The following is an 18479-nucleotide window of genomic DNA, read 5'->3' as shown; positions in this document are numbered from 1 at the left end:
GAAAGGAAATATGCTTTTCTTTTAAAGATGTCTGAAACATTTAATTTTTGTATTTCAAGAAGACAAAGATACAATACTTATCTACTTTCACACATGCACACACAACTTGAATACATGTACATATTTTTAAAAAATCTGCTTTAGTCTGAAAAGTCTAATTTTTCTAACTGGAAAAGTTTTCCTAAATTAAAGGCTAAACATAGGCCTTCATTTTTTTTTTAACATATAGACTTAATTTTTTAGAGCAGTTTTAGGTGCACAGAAAACTGAATGCAAGTTACAGAGATTTCCCATATACTGCTGCCCCCACACAGGTGTAGCCTCCGCCAGCATTAACATCCCCACTGGAGTGGTACATTTGTTAAAACTGATGAACCTATGCAGACACACCATTGCCATCCAAAGTCCATAGTGTACATTAGGGTTCACTCTTGGTGAACATTCTGTGGGTTTTGACAAATGTATAATGACACATTGCCAGTATTATAGCATTGTATGGAATTGTTTCACTGCCCTAAAATTCCTCTGCCCTCTGCCTCCATCCTCCCTAGCTACTGGTAATCACGGATCTTTTTACTGTCTCCATAGTTTTGCCTTTTCCACATCATATAGTTGGAATCATACAATGTTGCCTTTTCATACTGGTTTCTTTCATTTAGTAATATGCATTTAAGGTTCTTCCATGTGTTTCCATGGCTTGATCGCTCATTTCTGTTTAGCACTGAATAATATACCATTGTCTGGATGTACCACAGTTTATCTGTTCGCCTACTGAAGGACATCTTGGTTGCTTCCACGTTTTGGCAGTTATGAATCTGCTATAAATATCCGGTTTTTGTGTGGAAATAGTTCTTAACTCCTTTGGGTAAATATGAAGGAGAAGGATCACTGACTCATATGGTAAGAATATGTTGTTCTGTAAGAAATCACCAAAAAGTCTTCCAAAGTGGCTGTACCATTTTGTATCCCACCAGCAATAAATGACAGGTCCTATTGCTCCACCTCCTCACCAGCGTTTGGTGTTGTCACAGTTTTGGATTTTGGCCATTCTAATAGGTATGCACTAGGATTGTTGCTTAAATTTGCAATTCCCTAATGACATATGATGTGGAACATCTTTTTATATGCTCATTTACCATCTGTTTATCTTTTTTGTTGAGGTATTTGTCCAGGCCTTTTGCTCATTGTTTAATTGAATTGTTCATTTTCTTATAGTTCATTTTTATGAGTTCTTTGTGTATTTTGGATAAAGATCCTTTATTAGTTATGTCTTTTGCAAATATTTGCTCCCAGCATATGGCTTATTGGCCTTAATTTTTAAAACAATTAAAACCACTTCCCAGAATTCCCATCATAATACTAAAAGTGCAGCCCAAATAACTCAATCATAAAGTATAAAATATGGGATTAAATTTATTGCCAGTTGGGGTTGAGTCAGCTTCACATGGTAGGAGCCAGTAGCCAGTCCCTTCATATCAGAATCCACATTATCTCAGGGTTTTGTTGTGTAGCTGCCAGGAGTTTGATGCAATCTGAAGGTAATAAAATCAGATTCTTATATCTTTCTAAAAATTAATTATGTAAAAGGGCTGCTTTTGAAAGGAGATCAGGAAAAGATTTGGAGAAAAAGAGGTAATGCCCCCTACAGCTGTGCTATTTTCTCCTTCTGCCTCATGATTTTTCAGACAGAGCTATCAATGGGCTTCAATATTTGAAAACCTTTATTTATTACTATCTTTTGGTTTATGATGATTCTCATTAAAAGTTATCCCAAACTACTTTCCAACACTTTTCCATCTCCATTTGTGGTACAGTAATATACAATAGTATATATTTTTAATTTTTCTAATGATACAACTTATATAGGTTCGATACAGAGAGCTTGGAAAACTCAGAAATACACAAAAGGAAAAAGAACTTACTTAAATTTCCTTTAATATTGCTGTGCAAAAATAACTACTGCTGACATGTTAATAGTGTTATTCCTTCCAGTATTTTATATATGTATGTACATGTTTTTCCTTAAAAATATTATAGATATTACTTCATAGTTGTTAAACTTATTAACATAGCACTTTTCCTGGCAAAATTTGACATGACCCAAATGTAATTACTCAAACTGGCTTCATGCCAGGATGTTGGTATCAAAAACATTGGAAAAGACATGAACTCCTTGGGCCTTGATGTCCTTATCCAAAAAGTAAAAAATTTATTGCCATTCTCCTGCCCAAGCTTATTTTTGGATGAAATCTTCTTACTATGTCACATCTTAAGGACTCTATATAACAGCCTCTAGTTCCACATATTCTTAGTTAATACATATTTTTATTTTTTGTTAGTCTATTTTTTTCAACTGCCTTATGCAAATCACTTGACTCTGCCTTACATTTACTACCAATTTTTGTGATTCAGTTGAGTAGTCTTTAAAAATAAAGAGTAAAAAGAACATGTCCATCTTTTCAGTAGAAAAGGAGGACAAAAGAAATGCTAAAAAATGATTCATTGAGCTTTATTCTTAATATTTAAAGAAATAAATGCATAAAAGTATAGGAAGAAAATTACTATATTTCAATTCAATTCAAGCCATTATGACTTAGTAAGAAGAAAAGATAATAAAGTTAGGGACCAAAAGTAAGCAACATCAAGAGAACACAAGAAATATCTCAGAAGGATGGAATAGGATTTGAAAACTCTTAAGGAAATCAAACTGGAAAAGAGATTGCTTTGTCTAAAAAAGGGACATTAGAAGTAGCTTTAATTATTTTCAATTATATAAAAGATACAACCCAATTGTGAGTCTCCTCTATCAAGAACCAATAGGAAATTGGTTTAAGCTGTTGTTAGATTAATTTAGTCATTAAAAACCATTCCTATTAAGGAATGGGAAACCAGAAGGCAAAATGTACCAAAAATGGAAAACGTGCTTGCCATTTGTACAGGGACTGCTTTTGTACCTTGATATCTGCTCTTCCCTTCTTATAGTAATAGAATCCCCTAATTTTTAGCTAGGCACAGGGCCCATGGAAATATTTCCCAGTTAAGAATGACCACGTCATTAAGTTCTAGCCAAATCCATGTCAAGGGAAGGGTCTTTGAAGTGTGAGCAGGAAGTCCGTTCTTTCTTCTTTACTGTTGGCTAAATTGTGAACATGATGGCTTGAGCTCAAGCAGCCATCTTGGGCCATCAGGTGGAAGCCACAAGTTGAGGATGAGGAGCAATAAGATGGAAGGAGCTTGGGTTCCAGATGAGCGTGAAGTTGCCGTACCAGCCCTGATGGCTTATCTCTGGACCTTGTCTGTGTGAGAAAATAAACTTCTATCTTGTTTCTACTGTAGTTGGGAGTTTTCAATCATTTGCAGCCTCTCCTAACCTTAAGTGATATACTCTTAAAACCAGAAATTAACTTTAAAAAGTTTATCTTAAGATGAATATACAAAGTGCACCTTGCAGCATCATCAAAGTAGCAAAAAAAATGGAAACAATGTAATAATGCAGAACCAATTAAACAAATTTATATGATATCTTTATAGTGAAATACTATGTAACTAGTAAAAAGAATGATATAGATCTATATTTATTGGCCAGGCAAGATCCCATTGTGCCAAAAAGTGCTATCAGTGGGTATATCCAGGTAGGGAGATTAGGTTGAAAGGGGTGATGGGGGGGAAGGGGTGTGTATATTTTTACATGTTTCTGCAGTGAACATTGATTTTTTTTGTAAGAATTTTAAATTAATATTTTAGAGGAAAAACTCATATAATATTTTAATCTAGGAATTTGTGGGATTTTTTTCTCTAAAGTTTTTATTTAGTGTTACAGGTGACCAGCTGTTTTTTAATAATTTAGGTCAGCTCTCCTCCCACTCTGGCATTCAGGGATGAAGATATCATTTTACCACGGAGCAGGAATCAAAGGGAAAGGGAATGATATTCAAGACTTTCATGACATAATAATAATTAGATGCTCATTTTATTAAGTAAAAATAATTTTGCAACAGATCTCCCTGATCACAGGTGACAAATTTGAGGGTCAGTTTATATTTGGATTCTTGCAAAATTCTGAGTGTCAACAAAACACCAACACCACCTGGGTTTGGGTGGTTGTACGTGTGTGTATGGGGATGTAGCAGGGGCATCAAGCGAAATTCCAAGTCAACTAACCCATCTCTAAATTGAAACCACTGTTACTGCCTTCAAAGAGCTCACAATCTAATAGATTATCTAAGACTTACATGTAATTAACCATGATTCAAGGCAGAATGAAATACCCATAGAGCAGTACCAGAATGAAGAAGGTTCAAAAGTGGAAACACATTTCTTATTATTGGGATATTAAAAGATTTAAGACTCTTGACAGGAGGTCGCCTGTGAAATAGCCTAAGTCAGTATATCTCAAACTTGACTGTGGATTTTGTTAAAATGAAATTCTGATTCAGTAGATCTGGGGCAGGATTGGAGATGTTGCATTTTTGACAAGTTCTCAGGTCACGCTGTTGGTTCAGGCATCTCTTTTCTAGAAGCAAGGGTCTAAAGACTATCTTAGGATGTCAAAAGGTAGAGTTGGAAGAGAGTTTTTGGAGCAGAGAGATCAGTATGAACACCACCAGGGTGATAGGAAGGGGCCAAGTTTTGGGGAAATAAGGAGAGTTTGGGGACTTAAGTCTGGAGACACAAAATTCAGCCACAGTGAAGCAGGCTTCAAAAGCTGTGGGAAGGTTGAGAAGCTTGTATTTCATTAGAGGCAATGGGGAGCCTTGGAAGGCTTCTGGGCAAGAGAATGATATAATCATTAACTAAAATCCTCATATAAATCCCTGTGAACACAATAAGCTTAATGAATCAACAAATACTTAAAGTTAGTTAATTTACAGACCATTAGCAAATATGTCTTCAATTCTCACCTGTTGTGTATGAATACAAGGTAAGTTCAGTGCCTTGGAAGGGGCCTGTACAAGTAGGAGGCCCTGAAGCTCAAATTTCAGTAGCCTAGGGTAGATCCATCTCTGTTATCTGTTGTTCTTCTATATGCAAAGAATGCAAAAGACATATAAGGCATCTCGTGAAGTTTATAGTGCCCTTTAGGAGGGAAAGCATACTCATTGAAGAAACAAACTTGATGCAGGGCAGGAATCTAAAAGTGGGACCTGGAGGAAGATTTAGAAAGGAGGGAAATCACTTCTGATAGAAGTTTCAACATCAAGAGGTGGGGATAAGTCTGCTAAGGAGCAGACACCTCCCCTACCCCGTCTTCTCCTTCCTCCTCAGGAGCAGATTTGTTTACTTGAGAAGGGACAGAATACATGTTAGCCCAAGTAGTGTCCTTATGACCATGAGCCACCAGAAGGCAGAAACTGTATTTACCCTGCAGTTAACACTGGGCTTGGCAGAAAGTAGACATGGATCAAATCTAATAAATGATTGAATAAATAGGGGAGAAAAAGATTATAGAGAACACTGAAGAAAGGGCAGAGGGATTTGAGTTTGATGTGTCTAGCAAGGCATAGTCACTATACATTCTTGAGGAGGGAAATGACAAGGTGGACCCACAGTATTTCTACCTTAACTGGATTGCCAATCAATGGATGCCAGCAGTACTCATATAACTGTAACACACTTTGCTGAACAGCACGTTCAGCACAGCTGACCACTCCTCATTCTCAAAGCACTCTGTTTCAGGCCTCTGTGATTCCAGTCTCTCCTGGTTTTCTTCAGTGTACTCCACTAGATATACCTTTTCAATCTCTGAGAATTTATCGTCCTTTTCCCAATCTCTGAATGTCGATGTTCCTCTAAAGCAGAAAACTCTTAAATTTATATCTTCAGCCCAGATTTTTTCCTCCAACTTCCGTATTTGTAAATTTGACTACCTCCTTGGTATACACTTGGATGTCTCTTAGACACATCAAATTTACCATCTGCAAAACTAAGCTCTTAATTTTCCTCTAGAAACACTTCCCACTTGTGTACTTCAGTTAATGGGATTAACGGTCACCCACTTACTGAAATCAGAAGCCTGGGAATCATGTTATCTCCTTCCTTGCCCTCTCCCCACCAACCCCTCTTCCCACCAATGTCCAATCCATCAGCAAATCCAGTTACTTCTATCCTCAAAATATATCTCAAACCTATCTCCCCAGGACACCACTCTAGCGCTACCATAACATCCTAACAACTCTCACCTCTTCTACTTCTGCCTCCCTCATTCATTCTTCACGTAAAAGCCAAAACAATCTTTAAATGGTGTAAATCAGATCCCATCACTCCTTCCAGGGAGTTTAAAGCTCCCTGATGACTTTCCTTTCCACAACCCTTTGAATAAAATCCAAACTTCTCACCACTGGGGATCTTTGTATCCATTAGCTACGCTTGGCCCACTGCCTAAGGGCTGAGACCTTGTCATGGACCTATAAAAAAATGTGTGAGAGGGGTAAAAAAAAACCCTATAAAGTCAAAATTAATAAATGTTTGTGGCTACAATGTCAACTAATCCCAAATTTCGACTCAACGTTTATGTAGTTATTTATGTTTTATGTTAATGAGGGGTGTGGGTACATAGGAATTTGTTGGATACCATGTGGAGAGGATCCCCCTACAGGGGTTCTAAAATGGCCCCCTTTTGGGGTCTTCATATAGGTCTATGCCTACCTTTCCATGGTCTCCATAATCCAGCTTCCTCCCTGCTCTGGGAGCCAGCCTTGCAAATTACTACAACACAGCAAAACCTTTCCCATAGTTCCTTTACCCCCAGCTCTTTTTCTGATTGGATCCTTCTCCATTAGTTCTCAAATGTAACCTCTCCAAAAGGACCTTCCTGACCTATCCACCTAAAAGTGGGCACCACATCCCACCCCACTCCCAATACCTTATTTTCTGTTGCCTTATTTCCTCCATAACACTTCTCTCCATCTGCAGTTAATTTTGTCTGTTTATTCTGTATTTCCCACTAGACTAATAAGCTCCATTAAGGCAGGAAACTTATGTGTTTTGTTCTCTATTGTGTCCTTAGGGCCTACAGCAGTAACTAGCCCAGAACAGACTTCGATAAATAGCTACTGAATTCATGAACTACAGGACAAATGAATGAGAACTTAATCTTCAAGGGAGAAGGGCCAAGTTACACAGATTTGTCTTCAACGCCATCTTGAGAGGCCGGCGGCAATCATCCTCCTCTGATTCCAGGCACTCAGGGTTTAAAAAGGAATGTTTGGAAATTTTTTCCAACTAAAGTTTTGATGAAAACTCTTGTAACTTACCCTATTGGGATGAGGGTGGGGGAAATAAAAATTCGGCTCAAACCTAGGATGAAAGGAAAGGAAGTGGTTTGCAGATTCGCGGTGCACCAGGTTGGGTCGCTTCCTTTTGCATCCGCCCCTCCCTCAGATTCTAACGGCTCTACCCATTCCGGCTTTTGGCTTGGAGCAAAGGGTGACTGGCTTTGGCCTGCGCCCTGGCGCCAAGCCCCCGACTTCGTTAATTATTCATGATATGGGTGGTCACTATGGGGGAGGTTCGTATTTTACTATTCATGAGGGGGCGGGGTCTCCTTTGCATGGAGGCTCCTGGAAGGGTTCTAAAATATTCATAAGGGGGAGGGCACTACGGGAGAAGGCAGTCTCACTATTCATGAGCGGGCGGGGCCTCCTGCCCGCTGGGGCTCCTGGGAAGATTCTAAAATGTGCTTGAGGGCCCTGGGGCGCCTGGGAGGCGGGAGCGTAGCTTCGGAGCCGTCAGGAGCCGAACTCTTCCCAGCGGGAAAGCTTTGAGGAGCTACTTTCTTTTTTAAATATTAAGAAATTTGAGGATGGTGGGGCAAAACGACTAAATCCCATTGTCCTGTGATTCTTTAGTCGGAAAGCTGCCAAAATCTGTGGTAAAAAGAGATTTTTTTCCCCCCAATACTTTAAGACAGTTTGATCTTTTCTTGGACCGAAGAGGAAATATATCATAATGTGGTTGGATTCTTATATTGACCAGTTTCTCCTCTATGACCTCACTAGTTTACCTCTTTGGAGCTGTTTTGGGCTAATACCTGAGCAGATGGGGTGGGTCTCTTCAAAGGGTTTTTCTTAAGTTAAAACAGAACAAATTGCTGTTGGACGGTTTTGTCTGAAAGCCATCAAAGTCTTTCACACGTAGTCAAAAGTGAGTGGGCTGAAACGGGGGCCTAGAAGCATTGCTGTGTTACTACTATTTCGGTCTGTGATTCTCCTTCTCGAGAGGGGTGAGAGGAAACTAGAAATAATTTGGGATAATTTAGAATTTTCAGAAAAACTTGCTATCTCCCCCAAAACGTTCAGGACTGAGAGAGGAGAATAAGGAAAGAAGAGACTCAAGTTCTAAAAGAATTTAGGCCACTGTGTTTGAATCCTCTCGGAGGTTGACACTAAATTCGTGGTCCCCCGGGTACCACGAGTTTCTGAAGAGCTCGCAGGCCCCACCTAAATCCCGCTTCACACGTTCCTCAGAGAAACAGGACAAATCCTAGACCAGATTTATATTATAATGAAAATGTTTTCAAATACCTACTGTGAAAAAGTTAAAAACAACCTCACACATTTTATAAAATAAGATTTATATAATCTTTTGGTGGAATTACATGTAACTTTTAAAATATATATACTTTCAGAAGTATATTGGCATGGAAAGGAGTTAGAATTTTAATTACAATACAGTTGAAAAAGCAGACTGCAAAACAGTTTGAATAGTGATCCCCATTTTAAAAAGATACATGTAAAATTCTGGAATGACTGTTTATAAATTTTTATTTTGCTGTATTTTATAAACGTTGACAATGTGCATGTTGTGTAATTTTAATGGTTATTTTAAAGTGCTAATTTAAATGCTCACTGAATGCTGAAACAGTGCTATGAAACAGTTTTAAAGAAGGTTCACAGTATGCTTTTCACTAAGCACTAAATTTCTTGGCCATGTTTTCAAGTGTATAGCTGATTTTAAATTGATGGGTAGCCTTTTAGATAAATAACCATGTGATTTTAGCAATTTTTTGACAAAAAGAAAATTCATTTTAGTCAGATACATGTGTAACCTGATGAAATGTCTTAGTTGTTACTTCAGAAGCATGGGGCCTTAGATTGTAGTTGTAGTTACACATATATACATGTACATGTATGTATACAAAAGACAGTGTTTTCTAAATTGCAGCAATACTGGCACAAAGTCACTGTGTGTGTGTGATGAATAATATTTTTTAAATTAATGTTTACTGTAATGTTAAGTGATTTTAGTAAGTTTAGGAAAATGTTCATTTTGAAATCAAGTTGGTAGGCCTTTCCTAGGACTTTTCAGTAACTATTATTAATCAAAAGTGGAACTGAAGGAAAAATTATTTATTCTAGTATTAATTTTACAAGACTTTAATTTTGTGTATTATACAACACATATTGGTGATAGTAATGCAACCTTACTCTGATAGAGCTCTGATTTTAATAGCTCTAAACTTAAATTCTCTATTTTTTATCTCTTTGCTTTTGTTTCTAACAAAAGAACATGTCAGTACTCAGTTTTCAAGAAATAGAAACACATTACTACACATTTTTGAAGCTACATTAATACTTTGAGTTTTTTTAGAATGTAGATTGTATAGGCAACATACTGACAAATGTTGAATCAATTGAATTTTTTATATAGTTTTCTGTGTTAAATCTTTTACTTTTTAAAATTTGGCTATTTGTTTTCTTAGAATACATCTCATTCAAATACGAGTCTCATTTTCTATTAGAACTCTTTAGAATTTTTGGTTAAGAGGGATTTTAAAGTATTTCATATCATGCCAAGATGAATAAATAGACTCTAGACTCTACTGGTAAGAATTCCATAAATTGGACATATTATTAAAATTTGTATAAATATATAGAGAGAACTATTGCTCATCAAAATATCAGCCTCTTCATTTAAAAAACAACATCTCTTCATCACTGTAATTCTCTTTCTTCTCTGACTCTTGTGTTTTGTTTTCTAACCAGGATAAATTCATGAGAAGAATGGCATCTGGACTAAATAACAGTTTCACTTTGATTCCCAACCAGAAATACAGACGTAGTAACCGTCGATCCAGCTATTTTTCCAGCACCCTTGACTCAAATTTTCAGCCTTTATCAACGCTTGGACATTTTAAAGCCTTGCCATTGGAAATATTCCAAGTAATCTTAAGATATTTGTCAGGTGAGGTTTGGGGACTCTAAGTAGGCTACACAGACATGCAAATATTTAAATTTTTTCCCAAGAACTAGTTTGGACCCTGCTAAAATGGTTATGATAGTCACATTAAGTTTATATTCTAAAGTTTCATCACTATTAGGTAAGGGTTACAATGAGAAAGTACAATACTCAAACTCTTTAAAGCATTCCTCTAATTATAATGACATAATCCAAAAATGTTTCTAATGCATCAAGCACTAAATTTAAAACAATTTTAAGATTTTCCCTTTTTATTATTTGTATTAGTGTTACTATTAATGAGCTATTGTATGTTAATAAATTGTGCTAATAGTGATATTTTTGTAACTAAGCCATTCATATGTATGTGTATATGTGTTCTTTTGGTAGTGAAGGATATCAGCATACTAAGCATGGTTTCCAAAACAATCAGCCAGCACATTATTAATTATATCTCAACCTCATCAGGAAGCAAAAGACTCTTACTACAGTACTTTCATAACCATGAGCTGCCTCCCAGGAGACAAGACTGGGACATACTGGAACACTACAGATCTCTAGGTAATTTATATAACAAGTAAAAAGCTACACTGACTTAAGGGGATTTTATTATACAATTCTGTAAGGCCCAGGGAAAATGAGGAATTTCCTAAAATGTACCTGTTTCTATGATGCTTTTACTTTTCAGTATGAGGACTTTCCCATAACAACAGTCCCTTATGTTTTAAAGATGAGAGAATGCACCTTAAAGTGTCAATCCTCATGATTTCATGTGGATACAGTTTCACCTATGCTTATTATCTAGGTGACTTACCAGTTTAGGAAATTAATGTGTTTTTATATTTTATGTCCTGTAGATCAAATGAGTTTGATCTCTCTTTTTCTTTTCAGTTATAATCTAGTCCTTAAAATAGAAAAGAAATTTGAACATATTATTGTAGAAGATCCCTTATTCTTTTATCTGAAACAATGCTTTTTTTAAAGCACTCTACACATTTACTATATTTACTAATAAATCACTATGCTATGATATAATTAACCTTAGCAAGGGTAATTCTGTATAATCTTTCTTCCCTTGATTTGTTATCATTTACATCTTTCGCCCTACAACTTGATTTCATTCTCCCTAAGACTGCTGAAGTAAAATTACAATTTTGACTTGATTAATGACACCAATTTAATTATGAAACCACCTGATAATTAACCAAAGCAAGGCAATAAAACCAAACACCAAAGTGATGTTGAGATTTAAATAAAGGTACAATAGTAATTTAAGTAAATATTACTTTATAGTAGCCCAAGAATGCCTAGATTAAGATAATAAACTAAGACTATATAGATGTGTAAATACATCAAACTGTATTTAACAAATTTATTTAATAAGGTTAAATGAAAGGTATGTAATATGATTCCAGTGTTACTGGTTTCAATATTTATGATTAGGTTAAGTAAAGCTTGTAACAATATAGCAATTACTTTTTGTTTGTTTTATTGAACTATCATTAATAAACAGCAATTAACTTTTTGCTACTTGTCATTGTAAGTATCTTCTTTTCAGACATCATTAGTTGCAGAGAAAGTAGTACTTGATTAAAAGAGTTTATTCTTTGATCTGAAAGAATTTTTTTCTTCCTGACCAATGCTCAGTTACTTAAACAAAAAAACATTGACAATTATTAGATAATTAAGTAAAAAAATACAAATATGTATTGCTCTTAATAGCTAGCTTTTTTAAATGGTCTTTTTCATGTAGTGATTTCAACCTTCCATTTGATTTTGATTCAGGCACCAGGCTTATGACTGATTCTTTAGGTGAATGTTTGAAGTACTTAGCATTTTCTTGTGTTGCCATTCCTATATGATCTGTTCTTGTTTTCCAGACATTAAAATAGCATTTTCAGAATCTTGCACTGAAGATTATAAATTTTAATTTGCTTCTTCATACAAAATGGAGCAGATGGCCAGTGTGAAAAGAACATTACATCTGACTATTTTAGTGGAAAGAAATTTTAAAAGTTGGTTTCTAAAGGGTAGAGCAGAGCACCTGTGTTGGAAAATAAATTAAGTCAGCCAGTAGTGTTTTTTATGGTAAATTGCAACCCTTAAAATACGAGTTTTACGTTAGGAAAGGCAACCAACATACAATTATAACCTACAGTTCCCCAGCTATGATATGCCATGGGACTGGATGCCAAAACATGAAAAGAACTCAAGAGTAAAAACCATACACTGAAAATGTCTTTTTATGTATAAAAATAAGGAGGGTTTATGTTTAAAACTCAATTCTGGTCATGTGCTACCCAAACATAGCAACTTCTAAAAATAAATTAGATTCCCATAGGTTCTACAGAATTATATAAGCAGTTACTATGTTAAAAAGTAGTTGTAGAGAAGATAAAAACTAAAGAATGTCATGATATTCAGGTATATGTTTTCCTGCCATATATCTTATTTTTAGTTTGAGCCCTAAAATGTTAAAAATGCATTGCCATTTTAGGAAAACAGAACACTTAAAGTTAGAGGAAACAAATCATATACTTCCTGTCACAGTAGTTCAAATTACATATCTCACTGGGAAATTCAAGTTTTTTTTTTTAATATCCGAACACAAAATTCTATACATTCTTAACATGCAAGCTCCATAAAAGGATATCTTTGAAAGAAGAAATGGATATTTCATCCAAAATATCTGGATACTTTCTGTGAGTAAAAATGACTTTTAACCCCTGAAATTTTAAGTACTTGTAATTTTGCATTTTTTTATTTGGAGAAAGGAATACAAAATCTCTTTTCCCATTCTTTCTGTTGTTTTACATTAATAGTTCTTAAAACATTTTCCTTTGTGGATACAAGGTTAATATCAAGAGATACTGGAATCTGTTTTCTATGGAATACAGACAACATAATGTTTCCATAGTGTATTTTTGTGTCTTGTTATTGTATCTTTTCAAATCTAAATACTTTATCTGTCCTAGAGTATCAGTTCAACAATTTTTTGTAAGATTTTTGCCAATGCCTCTTACCAGATATCAGAGTCACTTGGTACACACCATATATTATAAACATTTTGCACCCTTCCTTCCCACATTCTCTTTGAAAATATATCAGCTCAAAGTCCGCTATATCATACTTGACTTTCAGGAAACGTTATGCTGTGCTTTATGGGTTTTCTTAAAATAATTGCATTATTGTTATCATTTTTCATGTATCTCTACTTTCTCAGGTCTACTATTTAAAAGATGTACGTTGCTGCTACCCACAAAGGAAAGACTCAAGTACATTCACAGGAAACTTGAAGAAGTAAGAGCATACTTAATGGATTCTTTCACAGTCTTGATTTCCAGTAAAGATATTTTATTATTAATGTCATACACTCATTTTAAATGTCTTCAATAAGTAGAATTTCATGAATTAGTACTAAAAAATTGATTGATGATAATCTAATACTATACCAAGTACTCAGAGATTATAAAATGACAAAGTGTAGTATAATCATCTTTTACTTATTATAAAAGAATTTTTTTTTCTGTAAAAGAACTTTTATAACTAAATTCATCATTCAAGTTTATTAGGTTTACCAGAGTATAAAAATATTTTTACCCCACATGGGAATCCTGAGGATGTATTAAAATAATGATTGAGATGTTTATTAAAATGAACTTATTTGTTAAGCCAGGCAGAAAAAGATAAATGCCAAATGATTTCACTCATTTGTAGAGTACAAAAACAAAGCAAAACAGACGTAAGAAAATGGCAATAGACTCATAGACACTGAGAAGGGACAGGTGGTTACCAAAGGGGAGGGAGAAGGGGATGGTAGTACTGCACAGAGTATACAATTAATGACTCTATGACATCTTACTGTGTTGATAGACAGTGACTGCAATGGAGGGGGTGAGGATTTGATAATATGGATGAATGTTGAACCGCTGTGTTGTGTATTTGAAACCGTCGTAAGATTGTGTATCAATGATACTTTAATAATAAAAAAAAGGAGGAATCTTACTATACTGATGGACAGTGACTGCAATGGGGTATGGGGGGAACTCAATAATATTGGTGAATGTAGAAACCACATTGCTTTTCATGTGAAACCTTTGTAAGGTTTAGTGTATATCAATAATACCTTAAAAAAAGAAAAAATATTTCTGAATGTTAATCTTTCTGTTTAAATGTATACAAACACAGGAAAATATTTTTAATATTAAAAATGATATACTTTTATGATAATTTATGACTTGGAGATGTTTATCAATGTGTTTGGGCATAATCTCTATGTAAGACTTTGAGTTTTACTACACAACCCCAAAACACATCTAAAGCTGGTGGGTCAGTTCTATACTCACTAGTATGCAAACTGTTTCTGATGCACTGGCTTTTTTCATGTCTGTATTTTCATTGAGGTCAGGTCTGTATTATGGCAGCAGCTTTCTGCCATCCACTTCTTCACTTCCCAAGACATTCTATACACTAAATCAATATTATTCCCCTAAAAGCCTCAGTTTCATCAAGCTAATTTTTGCTTAAAAATCTTCCAGTGGCTACTCAGTTTCAGCAAGATAAGGCCCAAAGTCCATAGCTGTTATTTAGGGTTCTCACTGACAGTGCAGCCTTACTTGCTACTAGTTTGAGCCTAATTAAGCTTGTCACATCTTTCTTCCCATATAAACCTTTTGAATCCTACCTCTGTACAATTTTGTCCTTGCTATTTACTTCACCAGTCCTTTCCAGTCATGAATCCTACTTTAAGACATTCCTTGTTTTACATTCCTCAGTTGCTTTTTTGATCATTCCCAAATTTATCTTGTTTCTGCTTTCAGAGTGTGTGATATAATGTTTATTCATTTTAGCATATATATATATATATATTCTAACCTGAATTATCAAAATAATTTCATGTGTATATATATCTTACTCTCCTAAATTAATTGGGAGTTCCTTGAAGGTAGAGACTATTTTATACGTCTTTCATAATCCCCATATATATAACACAGTGTTAATTAGTTATTAAACATTTTTGTTATTTTCAGTTAATATAAAAAATTATTGCATATTTCCATTAAAGTTGAATGTAAAATCATTGTACAGTTCCACTGAAAAGGAGGAATTAATAGTTGTTCTCTTTTTAGGTTCCCTGTTTTAAATTCAGTGGCTGTGCAGCTCCTACACAATGTTTAGGATTACCATGTTACGGTGTGTTTTTACAGGTATGTTTTTTTAATAGAAGAAAAGGAATGCTTTTTGGACTTTAACAAGTAAAGCATGTAATCTATTTTTCCATAGGTTAATAAAATAACAATAATTTTAAAAGAATAAAACAAAATTGTAAAGATTTGAGGATGTGTTAATCTAATAGCATGTTTGCCACCTCAGATTTTCTTGGATTTCTCACTGATAAGAACTGTTTAATATTTGCTCTATACCAGTGTTAAATTTCCAGCCAATTGTTACAACTAAAAATATTGTGGGTGGGGTGTGTTTGTGTGTATGTAAGGTGTTTTTAGTCTTGGGCTAGTTATTTAAGATATGATTTTAGAAATCAGCTGTATGAAAAAATTGTAACTATGAGAGGTAATAGATGTGTTAACCAACCTTATTGTGGTAAGCATTTTGCAATATGTGCATATATAAATCACTATGTTGTACACTTTTAACTTATACAATGTATGTCAATTATTTCTTATTAAAGCTGGAAAAAAGAAATCAACTATATGATTTTAAGAATGTTTTGACTAATCGTATTATAAACAAAGAAGATATTTATGTTAATCAATATAAATAGTATATAATTAATATGTTGTTACATTGTTCTAAGCAGTTTATCTGTATTAACTTATTTAAAACTTTTAACAACCTTACGAGGTTTACAACAATTTTGCTCTGTATCCCCATCCTGTCAGCTGCCATCTACATGCCCAGATTGTAGGGGCCTAGGCCCTCCTACTAGCCCTCTTCCAAGATAGATTTTTGCTTTTTTGTTTTGGAGGGACAGGTAATATAAACACATATGTTCAATCAAAAATCACATATAAAACTCAAAGGTATAAAATAGTATAAAGTGAAAAGTAAGTCTCCCTCTCAGTCCTGTCCCTCGTCCACTGAATTCCCTTCAACAGAGGTAAGCATTGTTGGCAGTTTTTTGTATGTCCATCCAAAATAAGACATAAGAGAGAGAATAAGATTAATTGTAAGCTACTGAAATCTAGTTAAACTATTTCAAGAAAAATATATATGATTAATCAGCCTTTTCAAATTGTAACTATATGGTATACCATTTGAATTTCCTTTTCATAAATGTTTAACTGTATGCTTTAATTTGCTCAAAGATAATTATTAAATGTCCTAATAAAAATTTTTTGCTTATTCACATAAGAATGTCATTAATAAATGCTCATAATTGTCACATTATAATGAGATCATTATAACTTGCAAACAACTTCATAAATGACAGCTAGAGGAGGGTCAAAGACTAGTCTAAAGTGAAGGCACAGTGTGGTTGTGAGTCATATGTCTATAAAGCTGTGGTCTTGGGTTTTGGTCTTTGCTATTTTCCGCATACTATCAGAATTCAGGATTCAGCACCATTAAGTAGTTCTCTGAAAAGATACTCCCTTTATAGCCAAAAATAAATTGGATTTTGGAGCATTGCTAGGTTTTGTGTATGTAAAATTTCTTATTAATGTCAACTGTATAATAGTGTATAAAATTGCATACCCCCTCAATCATGTACCATAACACTTGTACTCATAAGGCAGTAGCGACTTAAATTTTGATTTGATGGTCTGAATATTTGAAATGTTTCCTTTATTTTATTATCCTCAGACCTTAACAGCAGGTTGGGATGAACTCGAGTGCCATCGTGTTTATAACTTCTTATGCGAGCTGACTAACCTCCCCCGCAAGATGCAGTCTGTTGTTTGTGGCAAGCCAGGTAAAGAAATACAATTCACAGAGAATTTTATACAGAGATTAAAATAGGCAGGGGAGAAAAGTAGAATTCGAAAGTATATTTAAAAATAAATTGTGGCATCCATGTGTAGTAAAAGGACAAAGAAATGTAAGGGAATGATAAACACTGAATTAGATAGGCAAATGTGGCATGTGATTGGAGAAAGAGAAGTACTCAGAGGGCTTCAATTATATTAATAATATTCCTTAAGCTGTGGGGAGGATACAAAGGTGCTCCTTATAGTATTCTCTAAACCTTTAAATATATATACCTGAAATGTCTCATATTTTAAAAATTAAGGAGCCCTATAGTATAGCCATTGCTCTCTAAGAAACTCACAGTGTGCACAAGGAGACATGTAAGTGTGAACATTATAGCATGTAACCACAAAAAGTGGCAAATAACCTAAATGCCTGTTGTCAGGAGAATGGATAAATGAATTGAATATCCTTATAAATTAAAGCCATTAGTATTTAAAATGAATGAACTAGAGTCATGTGTATTAATGTGGATAAATCTCAAAACATAACTTGAGAAAAAGGTTACCATAGGATATTTTCTTTTTCTTTTTTTTTTTTTTGCATGTCTGGTAGCATTTATTGTGCAACAAGCCCATGTGACAGATGCTGTCCCACTTCTAAATTGCCTCTCATTTCTTATGACTAAACTTCCTGAAAAGCTCCTGATGAAGCAGCACACACTGGACCGCTCCTATGTGTTGGCTAGAGCCACAGGAGGTTCACAAGAGAACTAGGAGAAGTGGCTGTTAATAATAGCTGCACTTTTATGCAACTTGCTTGTGTGTCAGACACTGTACTGAGGGCTTTATGTAGATCATGGCAATTAATCTTTGCAACAACTGTGGTTATCCCCATTTCCCAGATAGAGAAACTGAAGGGTTGCCTAACTTGCCCTAAGTCACCACAGGTAATAACTTCACAGCTGAACCTGGCAGTCTGACTCCAATGAGTAAGCTCTTTTTCATGCCACTTTCTTGCTCCTGAGATGTACCACAGAGTATTATCAATATGGTAACATTTATATAAACATTTAAAACATGCAAAATAATTATATATATTCTTTATGGTTACATACATATATAAAAAAGTATAAGAACATAGTTGGAAGGTATGATAGTTAATTGTGAGTATCAACTTAGCTAGGCCATGTTACCCAGATATTTGGTCAAATGTTATTCTGTTTCTTTGAAGTTATTTCTTAGGTGAGATTAATATTTAAATCAGTAGACTTTGAGTAAAGCAGATTACCCTCCATAATGTGGGTGGGCCTCATCCAATCACTTGAAGACCTTAATAGCAAAAGACTGACTTCTCCAAGAAAAAAAGAATTCTGC

General features: G+C 34.7%; 2 protein-coding genes and 2 long non-coding RNA genes across 8 annotated transcripts in view; 2 read left to right on the top strand and 2 right to left on the bottom strand.

Moving 5' to 3' along the window:
• Positions 1–7118, top strand: part of PLXDC1 (plexin domain containing 1) — a 91904-nt gene extending 84786 nt beyond the window's left edge. The window contains exon 14 of the mRNA XM_036990868.2: positions 7007–7118. Within this exon, the coding sequence (XP_036846763.2) occupies positions 7007–7021 (15 nt within the window). The 3' untranslated portion in view covers positions 7022–7118. The remainder of the gene's footprint in view (positions 1–7006) is intronic.
• Positions 1–18479, bottom strand: part of LOC118967020 (uncharacterized) — a 64387-nt gene that overhangs the window by 25481 nt on the left and 20427 nt on the right. The window lies entirely within an intron of this gene.
• Positions 1407–7580, bottom strand: LOC140849128 (uncharacterized). Its single transcript, XR_012130750.1, has 3 exons — positions 7254–7580; positions 4902–5021; positions 1407–1532 (listed from the first exon to the last, which is right to left on the bottom strand). It is a non-coding gene; the product is annotated as an uncharacterized lncRNA (long non-coding RNA).
• FBXO47 (F-box protein 47) overlaps positions 7577–18479 on the top strand; it is a 23685-nt gene continuing 12782 nt past the window's right edge. Inside the window, exons 1-6 of the mRNA XM_017680950.3 lie at positions 7577–7870; positions 9984–10182; positions 10567–10737; positions 13400–13476; positions 15306–15383; positions 16999–17107. Of these exons, the coding sequence (XP_017536439.3) occupies positions 9993–10182; positions 10567–10737; positions 13400–13476; positions 15306–15383; positions 16999–17107 (625 nt within the window). The 5' untranslated portion in view covers positions 7577–7870; positions 9984–9992. The remainder of the gene's footprint in view (positions 7871–9983; positions 10183–10566; positions 10738–13399; positions 13477–15305; positions 15384–16998; positions 17108–18479) is intronic.

Source organism: Manis javanica, chromosome 4 (assembly GCF_040802235.1).
Source record: "Manis javanica isolate MJ-LG chromosome 4, MJ_LKY, whole genome shotgun sequence".
Classification (NCBI taxonomy): domain Eukaryota; kingdom Metazoa; phylum Chordata; class Mammalia; order Pholidota; family Manidae; genus Manis; species Manis javanica.
Note: the sequence above shows the minus strand (reverse complement) of the source record. Positions and strands in the feature narration are given on the sequence as shown.